The sequence below is a fragment of the Coloeus monedula genome (genome assembly GCF_965178545.1).
Source record: "Coloeus monedula genome assembly, chromosome: Z".
Taxonomy (NCBI): domain Eukaryota; kingdom Metazoa; phylum Chordata; class Aves; order Passeriformes; family Corvidae; genus Coloeus; species Coloeus monedula.
This window is the reverse complement of record NC_138822.1, coordinates 51,399,183-51,411,296: the sequence shown is the minus strand read 5'-3', so window position 1 is coordinate 51,411,296 and position 12,114 is coordinate 51,399,183. Positions and strand designations below refer to the sequence as shown.

General features: G+C 43.4%; 1 protein-coding gene across 2 annotated transcripts in view; it reads right to left on the bottom strand.

Annotated features, from left to right (window-relative positions):
* The window catches only part of ABCA1 (ATP binding cassette subfamily A member 1), a 91,857-nt gene that overhangs the window by 67,973 nt on the left and 11,770 nt on the right, over positions 1-12,114 (bottom strand). For both annotated transcript variants that reach the window (XM_082301598.1, XM_082301599.1), the window contains exons 2-3: positions 8,723-8,866; positions 2,494-2,587 (exon numbers count right to left, since the gene is read on the bottom strand). In XM_082301598.1, the coding sequence (XP_082157724.1) occupies positions 2,494-2,587; positions 8,723-8,788 (160 nt within the window). In that variant the 5' untranslated portion in view covers positions 8,789-8,866. The remainder of the gene's footprint in view (positions 1-2,493; positions 2,588-8,722; positions 8,867-12,114) is intronic.

The following is a 12,114-nucleotide window of genomic DNA, read 5'->3' as shown; positions in this document are numbered from 1 at the left end:
GTACCCAGGGAACCCTTGTTCCTAGTTGTCTGTTTAAAACAGAAGAGCTCTTTACCTGAGCTGTCTGACTTTCGTTTGATTTTCCTTTTTTTGTCCTTCTTGGCTGAGAGGCTTGGGGAGGAGGTGAGGGTGGAGGAATAAGAAAAATGCTAAGACTTTCATATTCTTTTTGTAAAATTTCCCAGAGAATCACCTTCTCTGTCCTCCATGCCTTTCATTTTACATTGTTAGTAACTCCAAGAAAATGTTCAGAGCCAATACAGAAAGAGGAATGGCACACAAGAGTTTATAGTAACTTTTTACAGACAGTGATGCATGTAACAGCAGTTTCTCCGAGAGTAAAGCGGGAATCTGTTGGTTGTAAATCAGATGAGATACACAGAAAACAGAAAAGATTAGTCACTTCTTGTCAGATTCTCTCCCTCCCACTCCCAATAAAGCGCATTTTGAATACCTTGAAGAGTCAGAGGAACAGAAAAGAAGAGCTCTACAAGACACAATCTAGCTCAATAGCAATCTAAGATACCTTCTCTGACTGGTCTGGTGAAAGCCACGTAACTATCACTTCAAAGTTAATTGTTCCTCCATATTTTAGGAGGAAACTTCCTCACACTAAGCCCAGCCATTAGAAACAAGAAACCCTGACAACAGTCCAATTCTTGATTCTTCTCAAACAGGGAAAGAAAACTGAAAATTTTACTATTTTCTTGAAAAACACTATCACTAAAATACTGAGGCTATCTGGAGGCTTGCACTTGCACACAGCTCTGCTACTGCTATCACCAGGCATTACCTACAAGTGATTTCAGAACAGCATAGAACACTGCCACTACAGAGAGCAATCCTACTTCCCTTGAGGCATCCACAGGGTTGCCAAAGAGTTCACCATGAACCCAAAAGCCTTCTTCCTTTCTATCTCTGCTCAAAATGCAGCAAAAACTGCTTCACTTCACAGTACATCCACATCCGTCAGCATGAGTGAACGTTCAGTAAAACCAATCCAGACAACACAATTTAGAAACCTATTCGCAGAAACTCTTCAAAAAATGAAGAGGAATTAGCCATAAATGTGCATTAAAAATTACCAGATGCCCTACACTCTATAACTGCTGAGGACAACGTAAGAAGGCAGACAAAGCAATAACAGTCAACATAAATGGGAAGGGAAAAGGATTGCAGGTAAAAGACTCAAAATTATGCTTATGACAGCATGGTGCCAGAGCAAATGTTTTATGAGAAGGCTACTGACTAGCAAGATCAATCTAAGTAGTTTTATGAAATCACAGCTCTTGCTAGGATTGATTTTATATGCAGCCCTGCTGTACCTGAAATAAACTACCATTGAGGCTGCTAGCTATTTATAACAACTGAGTACAGTGCTTATTGCTTCTCTTCAGCTTCATGTCTTATTACAGGTATCTCTCCTAATGTCACTGTAACTTTCAGTCAGAAGAGGCAGTTCAAATACCATGTAAAGTAAGATATTTAAGGAAGCTTCAAGTGTGCTGTTGAATGCTGAAAAAAGCAAGTTAGGCAGTACCTAGGACCAGCAGAGTCCAAAGTGTAATGGGAAACTGCAAACACTGACATCTCAGCTTTAAAAGACACTTACCAGCTTGAACACCTAGCAAACAGCACAAAATGCCCCAGCCATTGCAAAGACAGGATAAGTGCTGTAAAAGCAAGTTCTTTCCTCATTTTAAGAAAGAAACACCTCAGAGGGCCCTTCAGAAATATGTTTTGCTGACCCTTAAACCGTACCTTGCAGTAATCAGGCTAAGGAAAGATAAACAAAGAGCTCTTCCACAATCAGCTAATTGCAGTATGAAGCTATCACCAAACACAGTAAAACAGCAGCATGTTGCTAACAAACAAGTCATGCTTCCTAAATCAAATGTCAACCAAAGAGGCCTATAGCCATTTATAAAGAACAAGCCTCCTTTGAAAGAAAAGCAGAAATTTGCCCATTTAGGGTGCAAAGAGAAAAGTAGAATTCTTTTTTCTCAGCAATGTATGACTGTTGAATTTACTAAAGGCAGAGCTGACATTGTAATGGCTAGAAGGAATAGAATGGCTCTTGCGCTCTTTAATGTGATACATTAATGCACTTTACTACCTGGAAACAAAATTGCTTTCTTAGTGATCAGAACACTGCATTCTTTTATGCTAAGTCACATACAGATCAAAAATGAAAAATAAGATACAGGTTCTGTGCAGGTTTTATAGATTTGTCACAGCTGTACAGCGAATTCTCAGGTAATATGAATACAAAATGAGAAACAGCAGGAAAAAGAGCAGCAATGTACAGTCCTGGAGCAACATCATCAGTTAACTGCAGTTCCTGAGGTGGAAGCAAAGGAGTTATTAAACCCTCTTGCAGATTTCTGACTGAAGTATGGAACCACTGCTCTTTGCATCTTGCCAGCTGTATTATTACCTTCTAACCATGAAACAACAAGCATTCTGGGTACAGCTGCTGTGTTTGGTACTTACATTCATGCTGCTCATAGGGCGGATATGAAAGTCTTACAGAGATCAGGATAAAGAAGATAAACAGAGGCCAGGCAACTTCAATCAGCAGCTGGAACTGGAAACAATAAAGACAAAGTATTAAGACATTATATTCAAAATAAAGGTCAGAATAGAAGTTCTAGGACAATCCACTTGTAAGCCAGAACAGTTTTGTAAGCACTGTCTCTGCTGGTTAGAACTGTCTTTGCTTTGCCTATGCATTCCCGGATCAAGAAGTTTGTTCCTCCAGCTTCAGAGGATAATCTGCAAAGAATTAGTTTTTTCTCATTAACATGTGCCACTTATTCAACTAAAATGGATGTGCTAAAGGGCTATTTTTGGCTTCTTTTTATAGTTTTCTGTCCCCTTACTGAAAGAAACCTCCCAATCAATCTTTCTAGCAATAACCTGAATTTTTTATCCCATTTTTTCAAGTAGTGGGGTACATGTATCCCATTCTCACAGTAGACCATTAAGCTTCTACCCTAACACATCAGACATGGAAACTGTGCTGATACATGCTATGCCAACTCTTTCAGTGCTGCAGAAATAAATTGGTATCTAGAAAGCAGAGTTACTAAGATTAGGCTCATATCTAGTTTCTGTTCTAATGTATATTTTTTCCTGAAGGTAGGCAGCACTCACTGGTGCAGGTCATCTATAGAAAGGCAGTGAGTATCAGGTAAATAAAGAAAGAATTCTGTTATTTAGAGGGATGAGACAAGAAGAAAAACAGTGTGCTATTAAATACACAGCATTTCTTAGACAGAGAATTGAAGTGCAGAAAAATTCACTGAGATGTGTCACATCCCACAGAAGCACGTGGGAAAAGCAGCTCTCCAGCCTAGAGCTTCTGAGACACAAGCGAAGCTTCCCAGACTTGAGCTTCACTAGCCACACCCCTACTTTCCCACTCCAAAAAGACTGCCCAAACATTTATTTTCAGTGAGCTATGAGACAAGGAAAACCTGAAAGCTTTTTATGCTGCTACTTCATATGTTTTTCATCCATTAGCAGTAAGAGAACAGAGTGCTTCCCTGGTCAAGTGAAGAAAAATCTTTTCCACTTCTTTCCTGAAAAACTCAGTCTTTTCTAATAAGAGGTCTACATCATTCTCCTTAAAATCCAAAGTGTAAGACCTGCAACCCAGTGGGAGACAGAATCCCCACCCACAAACATGTTTTTCCATGTTCCATCCTTAACAGCTAAAATTGGACTCTTGACACTCAGCACAAGGCACTCCATGCAAACTTTGAGGTAAGAGACTTCTAGGTGACTATGGTACCTCAAAATGAGCTCACACTGTAAAAATAGGGCATTAAAACAAAGGCCACTTGATCCAGCAGAGGAAATGATGCAGGATGGCTTTTCCCAGATACCCTTAATAGCTGACATTAAACATCCAATAGGAGCTCTATCTAAAAGGCATAAAAATTGAGCATCAGTCTCCCAGGCACTCCTGGTAACAGTGCCAGTCTCTGCAAGATAATTTTGGGATATCGTTACCCATTGGATCCTGAGATTAGCTCAGCTGGTTAGAACCAGCTATGGTGCTAATAACACCAGGGTTGCTGACTCAATTCCTGTATGGGCCATTCACTTAGGAGTTGGGCTTGATGATCCTTGTGGATCCCTTCCAACTCAGAATATTCTGTCATCTGTTATTTTCATGCCCACACTGTACAATTACTGGGTAAGAAACTCCACTGAGACCACACTAACAAAGGCGCCAGGAAGATGCCTCATATCTTTTATCTCTTACTACAACAAACAATGTAGTGGCAGCACACACTCAGCCATTAACATTGACAGCCTGTTTCCTTCTGCATTAAACAGTGCTCTGGCTCCCAGAGATCAAAGATGGCTCCCAGAGATCAAAGATGGCTCCCAGAGATCAAAGATGCTCAGAGCGAGGACACTGACAACTTGTCTACTCCTTCTGTTTCCAGGATACTCTTATAGCAGCTGCCAGGATGGCATAGCAGGACTTTTCCTCCTCTTCACAGAAAAGTGGCTATGAAACCAAGACAAGTCCATTCCCTCTTCCAGCATCAATGGTCATGCTCTTGCACATGTCACAGCCCTCTGCCACAGTGGCTGTAGGCAAGCAGCATGTACCCCAAGCAACTGCTGCTACACTGTTTGGGGAAGAGCACTGTCAGCTAGGCTTGTGGAGGCTTCCTGGGGGGACCGGTGTGGACAGATGGCCTCTCACAGCCCTGCAACTGCTACAGAACCAATGAGAAAATCCTGCCCTTGAGCTCAAGCCCTGGCTTGCTCACAGAAATATCAGCCCCAGCCATATGACACTGGGGGGGAGAGCAGTGCCCGAGTGGCCCTGCTGCTGAAGGGGGAACTGGCCACCTGCACACACAGCTCCTCTTCTGCACACCCAGTTACCGGTAACTACACCGTCATTAAGGTAAACACATGTGGGCTACATGCACAACACACCTAACTTGGCAGATTGACAAGCTCAGGGAGGACAGAGAAAGGAGGGAGGCAGCTCATACTGACCAAGCTGCACCTTTACAGCTGAAGGCAGGTACCACAGCAGGCAGCAAAATGCTGCAAGTGAGAGACAGCTGGCAACTGCTGCACCAGAGGCTCACACAGGGACAAGATCAGAGGGTCAGCAGCATGTCTGCAGAGACTCCTCAGCAAGCCTCTTGTGCTGCTCAACAAAAACTGAGTTACCTTCCTTTGCTCCTAAAGGCCAGCAGGTTCTCTCCCCTGCCATGACAGCACTTTTCATCCACTGCAGCCTTTCCAGACAAGGACACAAAGATACTAAAAAGGGAACACGTCTCACTGAGCTTCATTTTAAGTGGATACTGAAAGATCAAGTCTCCTCAGCCACTTTTCTGCTGCAACTACTAGACCAGCCTGGTAAATAATGAAATTAATCTTCAAGCACCCAACCCCTCAGCTATCCCTGCTCCACCTGGAGCTGAAGTAGGAACATCCCATTTGCACACAGCAGGTGAGTTCAGCTAAGAACAAATTTGTCCTAATTTTACCAAGGTTAATACCTAAAGCATGCCAAATTTATACCAGTTGCATGATGCAGAATGCCATTAAACACTGAGCTCTACACTGTGTCAACAGGAAATCTGTTGAGCAAGACCATCACCCCATCCCACTGTCAACTCCCCTCCACACCTTTATGATCCAGTTTCAGTGCAGGGAGCTACCAGCAGCTGACCAGTCTCTCCATGCAACTTTGAGGTGTCTCCTCATTTGCAAGAAAGCAGGGAGAGAAATGTTTTTACACAGTGACCCCTGAACATGATTTTTCTTTCCTCTCTCCCCATGTGAGCTCTTTCCCCCCACTCCGGTGTTGTTGGAAGTTATCCAGTACAAAGTAACACTTGAACTGCACACGTCAGGGTGAGCTTTGAACCCAGCTTTCGCAATTCAGCCCAAACTCGCAGCAGCCAACAAGGGGGTTCAGTGGGAAGCCAAGGCTAGCCCACACTTCTCGTGAGAAGAAGGGTAAGGATCAAAATATTTCTAGGCTACACCTTCAGTAAGTACAAATGGGAGAGAGCCTTCATCACCACAACCCAACTCAAGGACAATGATCTCCTACCAGGAAAGCAAAGAGATGAAAAACTGTGCAGCCATGATAACAGCATGGTAAAAAGAGATGTTCTGCTCCTTCTCTGCCATTTTCTGTTAAGTGGCCTTCCCCTCCTGACATCTTCAGGTAAAGCCCAAATGAGAACTGTCAATGAGAAAACCCCTGCACAATTGAGGAGCCCCACAAAAACAAGCTGTGTCTCAGGCTTTCATTATTAACTGACTAACAGTCAGTGGGGAATAGAGATTCTGAGCGGTTTCATGCCCTCTGGGGTACTTGATGGGAAACTGGTATAGAAACCGCCAGAAGGCGCCAAGAAATAGCTAAGCAGATCCAAAAGGGTTAGCCTGCTGCATTTCTCTGGCACCACCGAAGGATATAATGCACCCCTGCTTCCCAGTCACAGCCCTGCGCCCAGCACAGCTACCTTGACATGACACAAGGTCTGCTAAACTCAGACCTCTCCACGCCTGATGCAATACTAGGGTTGTTTGGCCTGGAGAAACAGAGGCTCAGGAGAGACCTTATCCACTCTCTAAAACTACCTGAAAGGAGGTTGTAGGAAGAGGGAGGTTGCTCTCTTCTCCCAGGAAACAGTGACAGGACCAGAGGACATTGCCTCTAGCTGTGTCAGGGGTCAGGTCGGACATAAGGAACAGTTTTTTCACTGCAAGGGTGGTCAGGCATTGGAACAGGCTGCCCAGGGAGTAGGTGGAGTTGCTGTCCCTGGAAGTGTTCAAAAAAATGACTGGATATGGCACTTAGTGCTACAGCTTAGTTGGTGTGGTGGTGTTTGGACAAAGGCTGGATTTGATGATCTTGGAGGTCTTTTCCAACCACAATGACTACGATTCTATTATTTTCAGAAGATCCTACTGAAGAAAACCAAGCTATCATCGTCAGCATAAAATTCAGCGGCTCTGAAACACCCTCCTGGTTTACTCAGTTTAACATCACTCCAGAAAATCCTACAACATCCTAGAAATGCCCTACTTTCTAAAGGCAGTTTGGTAGTAGGCAAAAGTTAGACCTCTAGTAGCAAGGTAGGAAGAGTGCTTTTAGCTCTTAGAGCCTAGGTTACATGGGCAATAGCTGAGAAGAGCCAATCTTAAGGAGCCACAGCCAGTCTTGAGACTACTTCCCCAGCTTCATTTGTAACATTTTTCTAAACCATAAGTCTGTTCACAAGGCCAGGATGTGACCCATACATCCAGAGAGCAGACAGCCTCACTCCTTGCAGTTGACACAGTCCATGACCTCTCTGGTGGGCAGTCCATGAGATCAAGACTCATGAAAGGCAAAAACACACAAAACAAAAACTTTGTCATCACTGGCAGTTCTATAACCACAGATGTATACAGGAAAAGTCAAAGAGGCCATGAGCCCCCTTTGCCTGTTTTATTTAAGAATGGACTAATTCCAGTTCTGAATTCACTGGACCCAAGTCTTACAAAAACAAGCCTCAGACACCTGAGTGAATACTTCAGGGACTGTCACCATTACCAGCGGTGAATATGACAGCCTCCCCTCCCTTGTGACACAGAGTTACTAAAACAACACAACCCAACTGGCTGGCAGGCATCCTGACATTTGCAGGGTTCAAAAACCTTATCAGAGACCACTTTCCACTCACCACTTCAGTAACCCGTGTTCCCTTCACATTCCCTACTGATACCTCCTCAAGGTCAAATCTAGCAGGCCACATCCTCTGAACAAGCCTGTTGCACAAATCATGGCCTTGTCCAACACAGGTATTTCCTAAATCGCTAGAGGTCCAATACCATATTTTCTCAGACTTTTAGCTGTTTTCAAGAGTTATAGCATCCTATGAGGTCTCACTAAGCTAAAGGCAAAAGAATTTTAAGAACACCACATTGGATCCACACTCTTGTGTCCTTGTTATCACAAGGAGAAACTCTTCTTACATACTGTGTATTCTTAACAGGTAAATTTCCACACTGTTAACATATGGTGAGGACAGCATTTTAGCCACTCAGAAGACACCTTGGCAGGAAAACATCAGTTGCCTGGGTTTATCCTCATGCCGATACAGGAACACGCTTCATGCCATCCATTTAATCTATAGCTTCTGCTGTAAAGTTACATAGCAGGTTTGGGATTCTCTCAATGATTTAAGTGACTGGAGATGTCTGCTATTGCCTCTGCCACTTCTGCCATTAGGAAATGGCAGGATTTTGTTGCTGTTGTTGCAACTTGCAGCATTCAAAAGCTTTTAGACTCATGGGCACATCCCTGCAGCCTGGCAATGCCTCACCCACAGAGTGGAGCAGGTCTCAGTACAGGTTTTCATTTCACATCTTCCTTGCTGCACAGAGCAGACGTGCACCCTCCTCTCTGCCTGATCTGACATCAGTGTTTCAGTACTCCAACACTCTCACACTGGAATTCAGGACAGAAGTCTTGAGTGCCTTCAAGCCCTCTGGTTTCTGTCCACCCACCACTCTCTCCAATTTGAACAGGTTTTTTCAAAGCCAGACCAGTTGCTCAGCCAGGAATCACTAGAGGAGGAACACTAAGTAAGATAGAGGATGTTTCCCTGTTTTTCTCGAAAAGTAAGCTACAAGACTATAACTTAAGATCCCAGAACACCCTTGGGCTAATACTTACAGTCTGTCTTCTTCTGTAGGTAAAGTTCTTCCATAGCAGCAACCCCAGCTGCGTCCAGAAAGCCATCTTCCTTCAGCAAAGCCTAGAAGCTCTCTTTGTGTAGCAGCAGCAGTACACAGTACAGATGTTGTGGCTAGGCATCAACTAGTGAAAGAAAAGAAAAACAAGAAAAAAGTTGGAAGGGAAAAGTTGTGTCATTCAAAACAGAAAAGGCAACAAGATAGGGAAAGACAAGAGGCTGCACTCTGTGACCTTGCAGCCCCCCCATGGAACACCCCACCGTCTTCTTTCTTAGCCCATGGACTCCAGCCAAGTCTCATGGGTCTCACTAAACTCAGATTCAGCTCACTGTTTCTTACCTCAAAGCTCCAAAGCACAAAAAGAGGTTTGCAATACAACACTATTTTCTGCCCCAGAAATTCCAAGAGCAAGGATAGCCCCAAATGAGAAAAAATAACAGGCTTCGAAAAATGATTTAAAGACCCCTCTGAATAAGACTGAACCATAAAATTCAATCCTTTTCCTTAAAATCTCTTTCCATATTTACTTTTATAATGGTGAAAAGCCAGCTGCCAAATTAGGAAAGCCTTTGTTCGGAAGTCCAGTCAACACCATCACTCGGAGGAGAAAGCGCTGTGCATTTAACAGGCAAGGGAGAAATGTCCATTCCCTTGAAGGTAAGTGACTAAGAAAGACCCTAGAGTTGTTCAAATCTAGCTGAAGTACCTGGAAAATTGTTATTTAGTCAGTGCTCAGGTCTTGCAACCACCTGGCCTCCAACACTGTTGTGAATTAGGTGCACTGAGTGTGCGTCTCACTACAGTATGAGAGTTTAAAGGATTAAAAAATACATTAATCTCTTCGGTGGCGATTAATAAGAGCATAGTATAGGATTGGTACACATAGTCTTCCACCACAGCTCAATCTTTAAGCTCTAGGATGAGCTTACACTACATTAGTTAAATTTAATTTTCCAGAATTAATTCAGCATATCTGAATTTACTTCTGAGTTCTAAGGCCACTTCAAATTAAGAGCAGTTTAATCCTGAATAAGTGTCCACACGGGAACTTAGTTAATCCACATTAAATTGATTCTGATTTATGTACCTGAATACACTCTGTTAGCAGAATCAGCATTAAGAAGACAACTAGCAGTTGATTCAAACACACACCAAGAGAACCACTCTTTCCAACACCTGTTAAACTGGGAACACACAGGCTTTTGATTCTGGTGTCCCACATAACAGTACCCTAGCCCTATGATTAAGAGTTGCCTGTCTGATTGCAAACTGCATTGAAAAGATTCCAAAAAATCCACAAACATGCTAGGAACATAAGACTTCCTCAGGAAATGCTCTGACCAGTCCTACACCGGAGTAAGACTAATGAAAAATTCTGGATGTGAGCTTTGAGATGATGAACAATTGTGGTCTTCAAGTCTCACCAAAAGTAAATTCCATTATTGCAATGACTTGCAGATTAAAAACTTGTCTCTTAATAATATAGATCTGTTTTACAAAAAAAATCTCCAACATGACTAACAAAAATAAAGCTATTACACTGAGTTCTGTAGATGATTACACTGTAGTATTACAATAGGACAACAGTGCTCCTTAATGCCAGTACAGAGAACCAAAGAGCAGTAATAGATGCCCATGAAACCTTACAAACTGACCCTCATACCAGCACACGGGCAGCAGAGTATACAGTCAGCATGGGCTCATTAACTTCTGCCAGATGCTGCTCTAACTCACTGACAGAACCTCCACAGATTCTCCTTCTCAGAGGAATGCCCAACTCGTCTGACAGGAGACCCATCCTTCCCTGCCCAGTGCATCCTGCTGGCTGGAGCACCCTGACACTCACACATTCCAGATGCATGCACATCTGGCTGGTAGACTGAATTCCCAGATGTACCTAGAGCAAGGCAGCTGACAGGCTGTTGGCATACCCACAGTAGGGAAAAAACCTGCCCTTTGTGGGGAATGTCAGAGGACAAATCCTGGCTGACGACTGCATCCACGCTCATGGACCCAAAGCACCCCACTGCTTACAGGCTTGGATATGGGAGGGGGTGGGCTTTGAAACACTTCCATTGCATGTCAATGTTACATACCTAAAGCTGCAATCAACCTAGCAACAAAACTAGGTAGGGAATATTGTTACATCTCCTTTGTACTACCTCCGCTGTGAAGTTTCTGCTTAGAATTTGGGGGATTTGGCAACACTTTTATTCACTCTGAAGAGAGTTACTACTTAATAGTACACAGGCACTCACTGACCACAATTGTGGTACAAAAATCTTTTGATGAACACTAAGAGAATTGCTCTTTTCAAGCATTTTTCCACAAGGATACTGGTACTGCTCTGTAGGTCACAGACCTCCATTTGATTTGTTGTGCTGTCCACCATGCCACAAAATGGAAAATCTTCTGCCTAAGTCTAATCCTGCAGTCACTGTACAAGTTTGGCATACAGAAGTAGAGGACTGGAAGGGACTGTATAGCCTTCTACAGTCACTGGTAGTTATGCAACAGGTGGTTTGTATCTTCAGAAGGGTGTTCAGAGTACCCACTCCACACCTCATGCTCAGGCCCCCAATACTGTTAACTCTCCAAAAAACTGATTTCCAGTGCTTTCCGGCAATTAAAGCCAAACACCAAAATCTGTAAGAATAAAGTGTCACAGGAAGAGTACAAAAAGGATCCCATGGAGAGTTGAAGAGACTTTTGGTGTTCTCATCAATGGAATTAGACCCTACTCCTGCACCTTAATACCCTGCACAGAGGCAAAACAGAAGTCCAAGCAGTTTGTGGAATGAGCAAATCAAAGGGTAGCTGGTTTAACGCACATCAGCGAAAATTCAGACACTGATCCCTTGCAACTGCAGTCAGTCCCCAGGATACAGAACATGGAAATACTGCTTTATAGAAGTTGTAACATTCACATCACATTAGCAAACTGTAGTGAGCTAAGGGCACATACTTTATCATTTAACTCATCTCAGCTGACCAGCAGAAGCATGCACAGCCAGGAAGACTCAGCTGTGCCATCTGCTTGAACTTTAGCTCTCTGGAGTTTAGCTAACCTTTACTGGAAATAAAGCAAATTATCTGGTCTGTTCTGCCTGAACAAAAGTTTCAAAATACATAAAAATACTAACTTTTAAGGACTACCCAAATGCAGGCATACCAGCTAAGTCCCTGCATCAAAGTAGGGCATGGAGCCTAACAGGGGACTAATCCCCAAGATCACAACACCTGAGCCTGAAGTGTATACAGTTCTTCCAGCCATGCTGGGTGACAGCTGCAATGACAGTGTATGCCCCAGTATCTGTTACAGACTGTGGAACAGGTTTGTTAGTAGTCACCTCTGATTTTCATCCACAGAGG